General features: G+C 43.6%; 1 protein-coding gene across 7 annotated transcripts in view; it reads right to left on the bottom strand.

Moving 5' to 3' along the window:
* UGGT1 (UDP-glucose glycoprotein glucosyltransferase 1) overlaps nt 1-17,470 on the bottom strand; it is a 190,335-nt gene that overhangs the window by 4,154 nt on the left and 168,711 nt on the right. For all 7 annotated transcript variants that reach the window (XM_036318740.1, XM_036318734.1, XM_036318739.1 and 4 more), the window contains 2 exons: nt 1,608-1,724; nt 1,174-1,327 (listed from right to left, as the gene is read on the bottom strand). In XM_036318740.1, the coding sequence (XP_036174633.1) occupies nt 1,174-1,327; nt 1,608-1,724 (271 nt within the window). The remainder of the gene's footprint in view (nt 1-1,173; nt 1,328-1,607; nt 1,725-17,470) is intronic.

Raw genomic sequence — 17,470 nt, 5'->3', positions numbered from 1 at the left:
GCAAAAACAAAATAAAAAAAGACATTTATATTTTTACAAGGAAACTACCTGCATACCCCTACACAACAGGAACTGTTTTCAAAGCACAGTATTTATTTCCAGTAAAAGGTACTATTTCAGTCAGGACCCTTCCCTTTTCATTTAATAAACATCTTCCTATGTAGCTCCTTCACCATCTCTACTGGCACGCTTGGATGTTTAAGCTGTTTTCAGTACCTTTGGCTTATCAATGTTTGTAAAGTAATTTCTCCATAACTTTTTCTTCTGTTGAATGATTCTTGGAGGTGACTCCGAGAGAGAGGAATTACTGAGGCAGACCCTGGGAGCCACCTGAGGACAGCCTTGCTGCTTTGTGGCAAGGACAGCGAGAGCATGCGGGCCAGGCCCACTGGCTGTGTCGGAATGAACAGCTTCCCTGGTTAGAAAATCTTCCTAAGGTTCCTGTCACCTCCCTACTGTTTCTTCAAATTCACTCATTATGTGCTTCCCTCTTACTTGAACAGGATGTCTACATTCTTTGCCCATCTATGGAAATCCTTAAAGTTTTACCAATGAATTTGAATTATTCTTATCTTAAATATCCAACCTTTTAAGCTGTGATATTCAATATCATGATATAATCTTCAGGATGTTTGGATGAATCGCTCAAGATCCATGTTCTCTAATTGCTTTTTTAAAATTAATTTTGAGCTGTGTAAGTGTTAAGTCCAGAATTCAGCTTAGCAGTTCACAGAAGGCCACACAACTTTTCCTAACGGCCAGGGTTCACAGAGACACATCAGAGCGAGGCCGGCACGCAGACGGCTCTCCACTTGTGGCCTGAGTCACAGACAAGCACATTTGCTGGTCCTGAATGTGCTCACTCACTAGTGCCTGGACGGTGTCATGAGAAACCAAGGGATCTGGCAAGAGATTCCAATCTAATGTCAGGTTTGGCTTCTGTACCACAAAACTCCTGAACCTAAATAACAACAATACAAGGAAAGCACCCTTTCTCAAAAAAAAGGGAAGAAAAGGCAGCGACTGTGTGGGTGGCGACTCCTGTTTGGAGCTGAGACTGAGGGAGCGAGCGACACACTGGACGGCATCAAAACAGAGGCCGCTCTTCTGTCGTCTGCAGCCACCAGGAACCAGAACGGCGACGCAGTCCTTCCCAAAGCCAAGCCGGCCTACCGTCTGCGCGTGGCTCCTTCCCCCGGGCTGCCGCCGCTTTCTCCTCCTGGAAGCGGATCTGCAGCTGCTTGACCTCCTGGTCATAGTCCTGCCACTCGGGGACAATGCGAACAGCTGCCTCCAGCTTGGGCTCTTTGGTCATTGGGTTATTACACTGTGAAAACCAGAAAAATGACATATATGCTTCAGTGGAGGTGGAGAAAGGGAGCATCATTGGGAGCTCAAAGGTGTTTCTGCTCCAGGCCCTCGCTGGACCCAAGGCCTGTCAGCAGAGCAGAGCAGGGCAGGGCCTGGCTGCTGGGACAGCCGCACACACAGGAGGGCTGTGCCCTGCGCTCCCTAAACCTACGCTGCAGAGACAGACTAAGTGAGACTGTGCCCCAGGAACTGTCTGTCACACACCCTGGGACAGGCAGGAGAGGCGGCCAGCTTACCAAGTCAATGGTTTTGGCCCTTTTCTTAGAGGTGTCATCACACCACGTCTCGCACCACAGCCATTCTTGAGGGAGCGATTTAATTGGCACCTGATGGATCATGTTATTGGGCAAATCCTATTTGGTAAAAAAACAACAACAATACAACAATGTAAAGTTCTGGGGGAAATTTAAATAAATGCATAGCAAATAAGTGTTGTTAGCTGCTCATTACATAATACATGCCAGTCACAAATTTTCAGAACTGAAAGGGTGCTTACCAAAAACCTTAGAGAAGCTAAAATACTTATTTATGGTGTTTCCTAAAACCACCAAGTTCAGAGAATCCATAAAACATCTAATAGCCTGCACCTAGACCTTCCACCATGAGGGCAATTCTAAGAAAAAGTACTACTGCCTTTTGAGGGTCAACTGAAAATAGAGTAGGGCTCTCACTATTCAGTTTTGCTTAATGTAAACTCTGAATTCATCTTGTCCTCCTGAGGCCTAATCCCATATGGATGGAGCCCACATGTTTTCTAGCCAACTGTACCTATGCTTTGAAGCTTTTTTCCTCAGGAAACCTTTTGAGTTTGACACAAAAAAATGTTCCATTATGAGCCAGCAATTCCACTCCAGGTATGTACACAAAAGAACGGAAAGCAGGGACTCCAACAGATGCTTGTCTGTCAATGTTCATAGACGCATTACCCACAATAGTCAAAAGATAGAAATAAGCCACATGTCCATCAACAGATGGATAAACACAACATGGTGCATGCAAGCAATGAAATGTCACTCGATCTGGACAGGAAGAAAACTCTGATACATGCTGTCACGTGAATGAACCTTGAACATATGCCAAATGAAATAAGCCAGATACAAAAGGAAAAATATTTTATGACTTCAAAAGTACGTAAATAGGCAAATTCATAGAGACAGAAAACAGACTAGTGGTTACAAGGAGAAAAGGAGGATTATTCTTTTTTAAAAAATATAGTTTTCTTGATTTCAGAGAGGGTGGGAGAGGAAGAAAGAGAGAGAGAAACATCAATGATGAGAGAAAATCACTGATAGGCTGCCTCCTGCACGCCCCCTACTGGGGATTGAGCCCGCAACCAGGCATGTACCTGGGACCCTTCATTCCACAGGCTGACGCTCTATCCACTGAACCAAACTGGCGAGGGTGGGGGATTACTCTTTGCTGCACAGTTTCTGTTTGGGAGGATAAAAAAGTTCTGGAGATGGACAGTTACACAACACTATGAAGATACTTAACGCCACTGAGTTGTACACTTAAAAATGACTAAAATGGTAAATTTTATGCTATGTATATTTTACCACAGTTATTTATTTATTTATTTTTTACTAGTGAACTCACTGTAAGGGGAATTAAAGAATATTCTTCAGGCAGATGAAAAATGACCCTTTATAGAAGCCCAGAAATACAGGGAAGAATGAAGAGTAACCAGAGGGCAACTTTATAATAAAGCTGAATCTAGACCAGCCGTGGGCAAACTACGGCCCGCGGGCCGGATCTGGCCCGTTTGAAATGAATAAAACTAAAAAAAAAAAAAAAAAGACCGCACCCTTTTATGTATGATGTTTACTTTGAATTTATATTAGTTCACACAAACACTCCATCCATGCTTTTGTTCCGGCCCTCCGGTCCAGTTTAAGAACCCATCGTGGCCCTCGAGTCAAAACGTTTGCCCACCCCTGATCTAGACACTGACTGCGCTGATCCAGGACTTCTTCTGAGGATTCAAGTCAGAGAGGTGTCAACACGAGGCAGCAAGATGGTCAGGCTGGGATGAGCTGGGAGCAGGCAGGCTCGCAGCAGGGGAGCTGGAGAGGAAGGTGACTCGCAGGCCCAGCCACTCATTCATGAGCCTCCCGTGCCAACGGGACCCAGGAGTCAGGCTCTGGGAAGTTCTCCAGGTGATTCTTTTGTTCATGCTAAAATCTGACATCAAACTTCCCAATTGTTTTGCACTGTGTGGTAGGTGGGTAAAATATACCAAATAATTAATATTTGGAAAGTCAGACATAATACTATAATTGGTAGAATAGTCATTAAAAGAATTGTAAAAAAGTGTATAGTTTAATCGAGGGAAAATGAAATGAAAACTCTCACTCAATCTGAAAGAAACGGACTAAGGAGAAAAAGGAAACATAGGACACATGTAATAAGGAGGAGTAACACAGAAAAGACAGACTTATGGGCACTTATATAAATGGGCTAAATGTTCCAATTAAATGATTGTCACACCAAACGAAAGAACAGATACAAGCTATTTGTGAAAAAAACAGAACTAAAATATAAGGGTAGAGAAAGACTGAAAATAAAGGATTTAAAAAAAAATACAATGTAACCCTAACTGAAAGGAAGACTAATATTAGAATAAGCACACTTTAAGGCCCAAAAAAGAAAAATTAAAAAGGTATTACCAGAGATAATAAAAAGTTAATTTGTCAAAAATACATATAAGACTTCTAGCCGAAACCGGTTTGGCTCAGTGGATAGAGCGTCGGCCTGCGGACTGAAAGGTCCCAGGTTCGATTCCGGTCAAGGGCATGTACCAGGGTTGCGGGCACATCCCCAATAGGAGATGTGCAGGAGGCAGCTGATCGATGTTTCTCTCTCATCGATGTTTCTAACTCTCTATCTCTCTCCTTTCCTCTCTGTAAAAAATCAATAAAATATATTAAAAAAAAAAAATACTTCTAAGTTTCTAGCCACTCAATAACAGTCTCAAAATACGTAAAGCAAAACTTGACAAAACCAAGAACGAGAAAGATTTCACAGTACAGAAAAAGATCTTAAAACAATTTCTCAGTAACTAATAGAAAAAAAAGACATAAAACACATAACTTACTGCTAAACTGGCCCTGAGCACATATGGAAAATCATTACACCTAACGACTATAGATAAAGCCAGATGAATTGTTTATCCAGACTGACCATATCTGAGTCAAAAAGCAAATCTCAGTCAACTTCAGTGCCCGAAGTCACCGGAATACATGCTCAGATCAGAGAGCAAATGAGCCAGAAATTACGAACAAAACCACAGCGGAAGGCCGCCACCATTTCAATGTTTTGTCAGAGCAAGTGGGTGCGGGGCAGCGCCCGTGGTCGGGGGGCCGCCCCCAGGAAGCCGGCCCGCCCAGGGCAGGGCCCCGCTTGCGAGAGGATGGAAGGAGCTGGAAGGTGGCATCATTAACAACGATGGCCTTGTGCACAGGGGAGGAGGGAGGGCTCAGCGCCCGCACCCCCACAGCTGCAGGGCCGACAGTCATGTGGAGGCCGCTGCAAAGTTGCAGGTGGGCACAGCAGTCCCACCTGGGCCAACCAAGGGCCAGGTGTGAGTATGCGAAGGGGCCCCGGAAGATGGTGCCTCTGCACCCGGAGAGGGCGGCGCTGAGGCTCAGGGGAGCCCTCTTTGGAAATGGCGGAGCCCAGGCTGCGCGCAGCAAGCGGCTGGCTGAGGGCGACGGCATCATCGGGTGGCGACCTAAATGGGGAGCGCTTGGCGCTCAGAGGCTGGGGGCGAGCACACCACCTGGCTGCAGCGAGGGGGCCGGAGGCTTGTGCCTGCGGGCGCAAGAGCCCCTTTCCTCCGAGATGCCCACTCCCGCTGTCTTTGGAGACAGTGGAGCGCGCGGTCGGTTTTCACTCTGAACTCACGGCCCCAGCACAGCGCAGGCGCACTCAGAGACACTGCAGGTTCCCATCCAGACCCCTGAGTAAAGCGAGCACTGCAATAAAAACTATACATATAACGGGAAAATCCCCGTGTATTTGAGGTCACTTTTCCAACTCATGAGTCAAAGAAGAAATCACAATGGAAACTAGAAACATGCTGAATTAAATGATACGGGATTACCACATAGAAACCGTGTGGAATGCAGCCAAAGCCTTGCTGAGGCAAAATTTGAAATTTTCATGCATGTATTAGAAAAGACTAACAATAATGAACTAAACATCTATCTCAATAAATTAGAAAAAATGAAATTAAATAAAAGGTAAATAATAAACAGATGCTGGAAACCAAGATCAACAGTAATTAATATAAATGTGAGGAGTCCAGCAGAAGGCTGGCTGGGACTCCTTTTGATATTCACAGGGTGAATATTTACATTTTATTACCTACTGATGACTCAATGGCTTAAAGCAAACTCCCCCCAAACCTGACAATCTTACTGTTTACTAAACATTACCATTGATATGTCTGTTTGCAATCCTAAAAGGCAACTGTGTATTCTAGCAAATAAAAGCAGACGGAAGGGAGACTCAGCGGAACTTGACTGCTAGGGTTGAGTCTTCCTTGTCTTCCCCCCATAATTTCAAAATTAACATTTCGTCTTGTGTGTCAATTTGTGCGTCAGCTCTTTCTCCAAGCCTTTGAAGGCAAAAGCCACGCTGGCCATGGCCTTTTACAAACAGAAATTAGTGAAACAGAAAAACACTATAGACAAGATGAAAAACATTAAAAGCTAGATCTCTGAAAAGACTAGTAAAACTGATCAATTTTAAGCTGCAATACAGAGAAAGCACAAATAAACAATGCCAAGAATTAAAGAGAGAGAGGGAGAGGGAGGGGGAGAGAGAGAGAGAGGAGAGAGAGAGAGAGAGAGAGAGAGAGAGAGAGAGAGAGAGAGAGAGAGAGAGAGAGAGAGAGAGAGAAGAAATATGTATAGATCCTACAGACTTTAAAAAAGGTAACTGGTATGATGAAAACATTCTGTCTGTTGATATGCATATTTCAATACTTATTAAACAGTATACTTAACCATGTCATTGTATATAAATTATATCTCAATAAGAAAGATGAAAATTTAGTACAAACAACTCAGTGACAATATGCTAGGACATTTAGATACAACTTACACTAGTGAATTCCACCAAACATTTTTTTTTTTAATATATTTTATTGATTTTTTACAGAGAGGAAGGGAGAGAGATAGAGAGTTAGAAACATCGATGAGAGAGAAACATCGATCAGCCGCCTCCTGCACATCTCCCACTGGGGATGTGCCCGCAACCCAGGTACATGCCCTTGACCGGAATCGAACCCGGGACCCTTCAGTCCGCAGGCCGACGCTCCATCCACTGAGCCAAACCGGTTTTGGCCCACCAAACATTTAAGAAATAAATAATCCAATCAATTAAATGAAAAAGAACAAAACATACCTCATTTTATTAAGCCAACATAGATAGGCTTGTTATGAAAACCTGACAGGGATGTTACAAGCCAATGTCACACAAAAACATAAATGCAAATTTCTTAAACTAACACCAGCACAAAGAGTTCAGGAACATATACAGAAGAGTAGTAAATCATGACCACAGTGTAATATATTTCAGAAATTATATTGAGTAAATAACTACATTACAGGATAAAAGAAAAATATAATTAAAAACATGCAAAATTTAACGTAAGAGATTTTTTTAAAAAGAGCAACAAACTAGGAATACAAGGAACTTTTTTTTTTTTTTTAAAGACTCAAGGTTTTTTTTTTGTTTTTGTTTTTGTTTTTAATATATTTTATTGATTTTTACAGAGAGGAAGGGAGAGAGATAGAGAGTTAGAAACATCGATGAGAGAGAAACATCGATCAGCTGCCTCCTGCACATCTCCTACTGGGGATGTGCCCGCAACCCAGGTACATGCCCTTGACCGGAATCGAACCTGGGACCCCTCAGTCCGCAAGCCGACGCTCTATCCACTGAGCCAAACCGGTTTCGGCGAGGAACTTTTTTTTTTTTTTTACAAATATTCAATTTTTTAATAAACAAAAATGTTTTCCTGCCTCACATGTGAACATCCAATAAGGAACTTTCTTAATCTGAATGAGAGGTACCTACAGAACAAGTACAGCAAACACAATGCTTAGTGCTGAAATACTGAAAACTTTCCTTTTGATTCAAGAATGTCCATTATCAACATTTCTATTCAACAATATTGAAGTCCTAGCAAATAGAAAAAGCATGAAAAAAAATCTTTAAATGTAAGATTGAAAAAAAGGGTAAAATTATCATTTGTAGATAATATTATGTAAATAAAAAACACAAAAGTATATACAGATGGGCAAGATAACTGACTACACCAATGAACAAAAATCAAAGATACTAGCAACAAACAAAAAAATAAGTTGTATTTTTAAAAAATATATTTTATTGATTTTTTACAGAGAGGAAGGGAGAGAGATAGAGAGTTAGAAACATCGATGAGAGAGAAACATCAATCAGCTGCCTCCTGCACATCCCCCACTGGGGAAGTGCCCGCAACCCAGGTACATGCCCTTGACCGGAATCGAACCCGGGACCTTTCAGTCCGCAGGCCGACGCTCTATCCACTGAGCCAAACTGGTTTCGGCCAAAAAAATAAGTTTTAAAAAATAACTCTAACAAGATGTACAAGATCTCTATGAAGAAAACTTACTGAGTGAAATTAAACACAACCCAAATATAAATCCTAGTAAATGTTTTTTTCCCTCCTGAACCTGACAATTTAATTCTCAAATATATGTAGGAAAACAAAAGACAAAGAATACTGTAAGACTTTCTTGAAAAAGAATGAGGCAGGAGTATCTGAATTACTAGAAATCAAGGCTCATTATAAAGCTACAGGAATTGGAATATTTTTAGTATCAGTATGAGATAGACAAACAGACCAATGGAATAAAGTAGAGAGCCAAGAACCAAATCCATGAGTACCTTGTATCTGACAAAGATGGCACTGCTGAACAGCATGTTTCATTAAAGAAGAAAATCATGCTGTGCGCACATAAAGAATGAGAGCTGAACTCTTATCTCACACCACACAAAAAACAAATTTCTACTGGAATAAAGATCTAAATATAAGAGAAAAATAAGGCACATATAAAAAACATCTACATGGCCTGCTTGGTGTGGCTCAGTGATTGTATGTCGACCTATGAACCAGGAAGTCACTGATTTGATTCCCAATCAGGGCACATACCAGGGTTGCAGGCTCGATCCCTAGTAGAAGGTGTCCATGAAGCAGTCAATCAATGATTCTCTCTCATCACTGATGTTTTTATCTCTCTCTCCTTTTCCCTTCCTCTTTGACATCAATAATATATATATAACCTACATGACCTTAACAAGAGTTAAAAAGCATTAACCAAAAAGGAAAATACTGACCAGTGAGACTACAAAAGATCCCTTTAAGAGAGTCAAAGAAGGAAATTTTGCAACATAGTTAACAAAGAATCCTTATAATAAAAGGTCAAAGGCTAATATGCAAATTGTCCCCTCAACTGGGAGTTCAACCAGGAGTTCGACCAGGGGTTGGGGCCAGCCGGCCAACTGCCTGCAGCCCCCCCCACAGCTGACCCGGCCCGACTGGGCTTCTAGCAAGCATACTAGCTATCTATCTACCCTATCTAATAATAGAGAAACATGGTAATTAACCGTAATTTTGGTACCCTTCCCATTGGCTAATCAGGGCGATATGCAAATTAACTGCCAGCCAAGATGGAGGTTAACCGCCAACAAAGATGGCGGTTAATTTGCATACATAGCCGCAATGCTGGGAGGCAAAAGGGATTAGAAACCCAGGCGGCAGGCAAGAGGTGGGGGGCGAGCAAAGGCGGCCGGTGATCGGTGATTGCATTGTGGATTGGAGGCAGAGAGAGCTGTGGCGCAGGCCAGCTGGCACCCCAGGGCCGGGGGTGCTGGCTGGCCTGCTTCACCGTGATCGCCATGGCACCCCCAGCACCTCAGCACCTGAGATGCAAAGGTTGGGGATGAAATGACTTTTCCCAACCACACCTGCAAATATCCTGGTGAAGGCATAATGAAGAGTTCACAACAACTGTCTTACTTGGCAAGGAAGAAAACAGTTGGCAACGGAAGCAATCCCTTACATCAAAGTTAAGGTCCCTCTGAGTAAAAAAGAATATTTCCAAACTAAAGGTCAATCCCAGCAACAACACAGAGCGCGTAACTATTAAGGAACCAGCTCTGGATAGTTGACCTCTCCAAATCAGTTTTAAATGCGATAGAGAAGCCGTATAGCCTCAGAGGCCAACCCCAGAACACTGCCACCCAGAGGCTGAGCCACAAACTGACTCTTTGCTAAACACAAAATAAGGCAGTCTGGGAAACAAATAAGACCTGCTTTAAAATAAGGACTGTGGTTTACAACACAGAGGAACAGTGTATCGCAGGGAAACTCAACACTCTCCTGAATACCTGGCAGGACTAAAGGCGAGCCAGACTGAAGAAGAGAAGAACCAAAGGACCTTCACTACTGCAATTTTTTTTTCTTTTTTCACCTTTTAACTAAGAAACCAATTTTTTTTCTTTTTTCTTTTTTCTTCTTTTTCCATCACCTGATTTTACCCTTTTAATTACTACCTTCTTATTTTTAACCAGTATTATTACTGCTACCATTTTACCATTTTTTAAAGTGCCATTTTATTTTTTCTTTATTTTATTTTGGGATTAGTGTTCTCCATTCTATTTTCATCGTTATATTATTAGTTGTTTCTAGTTTGCATCCATCTCCAGGGAGCTGTTGCTGGAATTTGTTGGGATTAGTGGCGGTTCTATAGGAGTATTCTCCTCATATAAAAAGTCTCTTCCCCTCTTCCACTTCATTCTCTCTTTTCGCTCTTTTTTTTTCTTTTCTTTTCTTTCTTTTTTTTCTCTTTCCTTCCCCTTCCCCTTCCCCTTCCCCTTCCCCTTCCCCTTCCCCTCCCCCTCCCCCTCCCTTTCCTTTCCTTTTCTTTTCTTTTCTTTTCTTTCTTTTCTTTTCTTTTCTCGCTTTTATTTCCCCCCCCTCCTTTTTCCCAATTTCATTTTTGCACTCCTTTTTTTTGGTCCCTACTTTTCTTTTCTTTTTTCTCTTTTATCTTTTTCTCTTCCTTCTTCCTTATCCCCTAATTCTCTTAATTCGGGTGGTCACCTTTATTTGGGGTTATTAATATCCTGAATATATTTGTGTTTAGTGCCTGATACGTGGTGCCTTGTTGTGTTGTATTTTGTGCCTTTAAATCAACGCAGCAGATCCAAGCAACAGTAGCCTCCTGAGCACCACACCCTCTGCTGAGGAACAGTACCTGTACATGAAGCCTCCCCCCACCAGCCAGAAGAGCCACCACAGCTGTGAACAGCACCCACCAGAGGAGCTGCTGCCAACTGAGGAGTAGCTGCTACCGCAACCGCCCGAAGAACAACCACAGACCAAGGAGTCACTGCCACCCAGGGAGCAGCCACTGAATGACTCAACATCTAGATATGTCAGTGAGATCAAACATGGGTAGACAAAGAAACCCCCAAAGGAAAGAGAAGGAGGACTCTCCAGAAAAGCAGCTAAGTAATACAGAGGCATGCAACATGACAGAAAAAGAATTCAGAATAAGGGTCCTAGAGTGCATAAACCGGATGGAGGAAAAAATCAACTTCTACAAGAAGCAAGAAGAAACAGATGAAAAAGTCAACTACCTATGCAAGAAGCAAGAAGAAACAGATGAAAAAAATCAATAACATATGGAAGAAGCTAGAAGAAACAGATGAAAAAATCAACAACTTAAGTAAGACCCAAGAAGAAATGAAGAGCGATATAGCTGCAATGAAAAACACCATTGAAAGTATCAACAGTAGACTAGGAGAAGCGGAGGACCGAATTAGTGAATTAGAAGACAAGGAAGCAAAACACACCCAAAATGTATTGCAATTGGAGAAAAAAATTAAAAGACAGGAGGAGAGCCTAAGGGAGCTTTGGGACAACATGAAACGAAACAACATACGAATAATAGGGGTGCCAGAACAACAGAAAGAGGAACAAGGATTAGAAAACCTATTCGAAGAAATAATATCAGAAAACTTCCCTGAGGTGGGGAAGAAAAAAGTCACACAAGCCCAGAGAGTCCCAAACAAGGTGAACCCGAAAAGACCCACACCAAGACACATCATAATTACCATGGCAAATGTTCAGGACAAAGAGAGAATCTTACAGGCTGCAAGAGAGAGACGGAAAGTTACATACAAGGGATCTCCCATTAGATTATCAAATGATTTCTCAACAGAAACACATCAGGCCAGAAAAGAATGGACGGAAATTTACAAAGTGATGCAAAGCAAAGGACTGAATCCAAGAATACTCTCTCCAGCAAGGCTATCATTCAAACTTGAAGGGGAAATAAGAAGCTTCACAGACAAAAAAAGGCTAAGGGAGTTTATCACCACCAAGCCAGCAATGCAAGGAATGCTAAAGGGACTGGTACAAACTAAAGGAGGGAGCAGGCAAAAATAATAGGTTGTCATGACTTCCACTGAAATTGAGCATATGATAGAGTCAAAACGAACATACAAATTAAAACAGACAGTGGACATTCAAATGACCTGAATCAACTGTCACTGTTTGTTCCAATAGCAGCAATGCTTATGTGATAATATAGTTTAACATACAAACAAAACAAGTCACATGATAAGGAGGTTCAGCTTCTAAAGTAAATTGAATATGTCAGTGGTTCCCAAACTTATTTGGCCTACCGCCCCCTTTCCAGAAAAAATATTACTCAGCGCCCCCTGGAAATTAATTTTTTAAAAATTTTAATAGCAATTAAACAGAAAGATATACGTATTAATGTTTCTACCTTTTTCGTAAAATATAGTAAAGAAAGGTGTAAATTAGAAACATTGAAGTTTGAAATTATGAAACTATTTATTGAACTCAGAATAGAAAGGTAATACAAAAAAAGTTAAAACAAATGCACCTGTGGCCATCACTGCCCCCTGGATCGCTGCAGCGCCCACCAGGGGGCGGTAGCGCCCACTTTGGGAATCACTGGAGTATGTTCTTTAAAAATTCTCATGTCCTCCCCTCTGACTATAATTCTTAATTTTCCAATCAGAAAATTACCCCAGGTGATCCAGTAACATGTAGAACTTTAGTAACCTAACTTATTTAAAAACAAACAAACATCCCAACCATTTTTAAAATATTTAAATCAACATTTTAGGTTTTAAATTATAGCAGATATTTAGATCCAAATATATTTTCTGAATAGAAAATATTTCAGTTTTTGATTTAAAAAAAAAATAAACATAAAAAAATATATAAGTGACACATTTTCCCAAGGAACTCTGAATTAGTACCTTTCCCCCTAACTTTCTTCAAATTAAGAGAATCTACGGAGTTCCCTATACTGCACAAGTTTTAATGAAAGAAAATAAGACTTTCTAAGAGCATCAAATACATGTTTTGTTATTTACAAACATACACACTTCTCTCTCTCTCTCTCTCTCTCTCTCTCATATATTCTCACTGATTCAGAGAGGGAGGGAGAGGGAGAGAGATAGAAACATCAATGATGAGCCCTGGCCGGTTTGGCTCAGTGGATGGAGCGTCGGCCTGCGGACTGAAGGGTCCCAGGTTTGATTCTGGTCAAGGGCATGTACCTTGGTTGCGGGCACATCCCCAGTAGGAGGCATACAGGAGGCAGCTGATTGATGTTTCTCTCTCATCGATGTTTCTAACTCTCTATTCCTCTCCCTTTCTCTCTGTAAAAAAACAATAAAATATATTTAAAAAAAAGAAAAATAAAGAAACATCAATGATGAGAGAGAATCATTAATCGGCTGCCTCCAACACGTCCCGTACTGGGGATCAAGCCTACAATCCGGGCATGTGGCCTGACCTGGAATCAAACTGTGACTTCCTGGTTCATAGGTCAATGCTAAACCACTGAGTCACACTGGCCGGGCTCAATTCTAATTTATAAATTCATTCCAAGGACATATACAGCTTGAAAAGCTTTGGAAGTAGTTTCAAAAAAACTAGCTTTTAAGTAACAAGAAAACAGTTATAGAAGAAAGTTTAAATTAAAAGAAAAAATTGTTTTGATTTATTCAAGAGTGGGAACATCCTCCATGAAAATGTGTACCTTGACTGTTGATGGCCGGGAGGCCTTATCACACCTTAGGAATTCAAATGCTTTTTACAATGAAAAGAAAGAGAGTTTCATCTCATTTCTCTACCAGGGTAGATGTCTGTCAATAGAAGGTGGACATCAATAAAAGGAGGGGCTTGCCCAAGCAATCCAGAAAGTCAGCAATCTACGAATAATCCAGAACCGAGTATTTATCTCCTCTGCCTCACACCCTCCCTCCCAGCCAGTGAGCAAGATAATTACTCTCAAGTCAAGCTAAGTGCCCCCCAGTCACAGTGGCCCAATGCTGACATACAAAGCATACAAATAATTCTCACTCTGGCATAAAAGTGACAACTTTCTTGGAAGAAAAGCAGATACTGTAAATTTCTCAAAGTCTTCCTGAGACATTTTTTTAAGTAATTTTCACTTCTTTAGAAAAAATGCCATGGGAAACCATCTGTAATCAAATGCCCATTCTATAAAACAATTCATCTATACTAATAAAAGGGTAATATGCTAATTAGCCTGGGAGACCTTCCAGATGTTCTTCTGGACAAAGCCATGGTGGCGGGGCCGAGGTAGAGGCAGCTAGAGGCCAAGAGGGGAGGGCAGTTGTGGGTGATCAGGCTGGTGGGGGGCAGGGCCGTTGGGGGTAAGCAGACCAGCAGGGGGCCAGTTGGGGACAAGCAGGCCATCAGTGGGGATCAGTTGGAGGTGATCAGGACTGCGGGGGAGGGGGGCCAGTTTGGAGTGAGCAGGCCAGCAGGGGGACAGTTGGGGATGAGCAGGCCAGTGGGGAGGGAAAGTAGGGGCGAGCAGGCCAGCAGGGGGGACAGTTTGGGGTGATCAGGCTGGTGGGGGGGCATTTGGGGAAAAGGAGGCCGGCAGCGGGGGGGGGGGGGGGGAAGGTGCAGTTGGGAGCAAGCAGACTGGCAGGCAGAGTGGTTAGAGGCAATCAGGCAGGCAGGCAGGTGAGTGATTAGGAGCCAGCAGTCCTGGATTGCGAGAGGGATGTCCGACTGCCGGTTTAGGCCCGATCCCTGTAAACTGGCAGTAGGACATCCTTCGAGGGGTCCCAAATTGGAAAGGATGCAGGCCAGGCTGAGGAACATACTCCCCCCTGTGCACGAATTTCATGCACTGGGCCACTAGTCCTATCTAATAATAGAGAAACATGGTAATTAACCGTAACTTCACTACCCTTCCCATAGGCTAATCAGCGAGATATGCAAATTAATCGCCAGCCAAGATGGTGGCTACTTTGCATATGTCAGCCCCAAGCCACAGACTGAGGCTTTAGGCTGGGGCCTGGGCAGAGCCAGCAAGCGATCCTTGATGGTGGCTGCAGCAGGGAACCTGGGCGGAGCCAGCCAGAAATCGGCCGCGGGGAACTGGGGGTGCCCCGGCCCAGGCCTAACGCCTCGGCCAGAGGCTTTAGGCTTAGGCCGGGGAGGAGACAGCCAGCGATCATGAGCCAGTGATCGTTGATGGCCACGGCGGGGAGCTGGGGGTGGCCCGGCCCAGGGCTAATGACTCACCAGAGGCTTTAGGCTTGGGCCGGGGAGGAGCCAGCCAGCGATTGTTGATGGTGGCAGCGATGGGGAACCGGGGCGGAGCCAGTCAGCGATCCTTGATGGCGGCGGCGGCAGGGAGCAGGGGGTGCCCTGGCCCAGGCCTAACACCTCGGCCTGAGGCTTTAGTTTTGGGCCGGGGAGGAGCCAGCCAGCGATCGTTGATGGCGGCAGCGGCGGGGAGCTGGGGGTGCCCCGGCTCAGGGCTAATGACTCGCCAAAGGCGTTAGGCCTGGGCAGGGGCCAAACCGGCAATTAGTGTGAGCTACAGAGGAAACAACTTTTCTGACTGCTGATTGGCTAAGCTCCCTGTATGCCACTGGTAATATTCTTAGTAACTTGGGTAATGAGAGTCCAAATAGGTGATCTAGGGTTTTTTTTTACCACACTCCTGGAGAAAAAAAGGAAGTTCTGCTGCTGGAAGGTTAAGAAATGTCATATCCTGCCCTAGCTGGTTTGGCTCAGTGGGTAATGCTTTGGCCTGCCCCACGCAGATTCTGGGTTCAATTCTGACCAAGGGCATGTACCTAGGTTGCAGGGCTCATGCAGCAGGCAACCAATCAAAGTGTTCCTCTCACTTTGATGTTTCTCTCTGTCTTTCCCTTTCTCTTCAACATTCTCTAAAAATCAATGGAAACATATCCTCAGGTGAGAGAAAAAGAAGAAAGAAGAGAAAGGAAAGAAAGGAAAGAAAGGAAGAAAGGAAGAAAGGAAGAAAGGAAGGTCATATCCTATGAAAGACACTTCTTGAAAATGCCTAAAGAAAGTTGTCATTTTTTCATGGTGAAGGGACTGGAGTCCGTGTTGATGAAAACACCTGGTGGCTGCCGTGACTGGCAGTGGCTGCAACAGTGCGGTGACGGGGCTGCTGCCTTCCCCTGATCAGACCGGTCGACTCCCACAAAGGGAGGCCAGACTGTGGCTTAGGCCCACTCCCCAAGGGGAGCAGAGAGCAGGTAGTAGGACATCCCCTAGGGCTCCCAGTATGTGATAGGGGGCAAGCTGGGCTGAGGGACCCACCCCTCCAGTGCACAAATTTTTGTGCACCGGGCCTCTAGTATATATATAAAAGCCTAAGCCGCTGTTACAACTGTAATGACCGGTCGCTATGACATGCACTGACCACCAGGGAGCAGACACTCAACACAGGAGCTGCCCCCTGGTGGTCAGTGTGCTTCCACAGTGGGAGCATTGCTCAGCTGACAGACCTGACCCAGTGGCCCACAGGCCTGGCGGCAGCCACTCCCTCCATCAGTAGTCCTGCAGGTCCAATCTCCAGAGAACACGCCAGGCACAGACGGACCAGTGCTGCCAGCAAGACCCTGACAGTGCCGCCAGACTTGGAAGTCAGCCTCAGGCACCATGGCCACTTCCTCTCCCTAGATGCTTCCCAAGGAAGAAAGAATATAAAAGTGGCTGCAGAGCCCTAACCAGTTTGGCTCAGTGGATAGAGTGTCGGCCTGCTGACTGAAGGTCCCAGGATCGATTCGGGTCAAGGGCATGTACCTTGGTTACAGGCACATCCCCAGTAGGAGGTGTGCAGGAGGCAGCTGATCGATGTTTCTCTCTCATTTATATTTCTAACTTTCTATCCCTCTCCCTTCCTCTCTGTAAAAACAATCAATAAAATATATTAAAAAAAAATAAAATAAATAAAAGTGGCTGAAGGTGGCTCCTGAAAACTGACACGAACATCAGTGGGATGGATCTGGATCCCGGGCCGAGAAGGAAGTCCCACCGGCCCCTCCACCCCAACCCCTTGGGACTTCATCCATGCAGGAATTCATGCACCAGGCCTCCAGTAAGTATATATAAAGAATGTTCATAAATCAAAAAGGAAAACACCAAACAACCCAAATACTTAAATAAGCACATCACAAAAGAGAATATCGGAAGAGCTGAAAACATACAAAGTGGTACTCCACTTAATTATTAATTATGGAAATGTAAAATAAAATCGTGATGTATCGGAGCAACGTCAGCAAAATGCCAGAGTAAGGAGCTATGAAAGTTAACCTCTCCGTAAAAGCAACACCAAAATCAGCAAAAACAGAGTAATTTTTTCAGAAGTCTGGAAATTAACCAAAGGCTTGCAGCAACCCAAGGAGCATCTAAAAGCCAACCAACATGGTTGCATATCGATAAGAAGTGTGGTTTTGTGGAATTTTAACTTTTACCCTACTCCCATTCACCTCCTCCAAGTTCAAAAATCAATAGCCTGCTTTACCATACTAGAGGAAGAAGGATGGAGGACTTTCAAAGCATCGTTCACAAAGCAGTCATTATTTGACCTACTGGAAGACTGCACCATCAAAGCCTCTCTCTATTGAACTTGCCCAGTGCTTAAAATCTTCTCCTTGGAAGTACTTCTTGAATGTATTAAGCTTCCTGAGGCTGCCTGAA

Source organism: Myotis myotis, unplaced genomic scaffold, assembly GCF_014108235.1.
Source record: "Myotis myotis isolate mMyoMyo1 unplaced genomic scaffold, mMyoMyo1.p scaffold_m19_p_8, whole genome shotgun sequence".
In the NCBI taxonomy this organism is placed as follows: Eukaryota; Metazoa; Chordata; class Mammalia; order Chiroptera; family Vespertilionidae; genus Myotis; species Myotis myotis.
The sequence above is the reverse complement of the archived record's forward strand: the minus strand, read 5'-3'. Positions and strand labels throughout refer to the sequence as shown.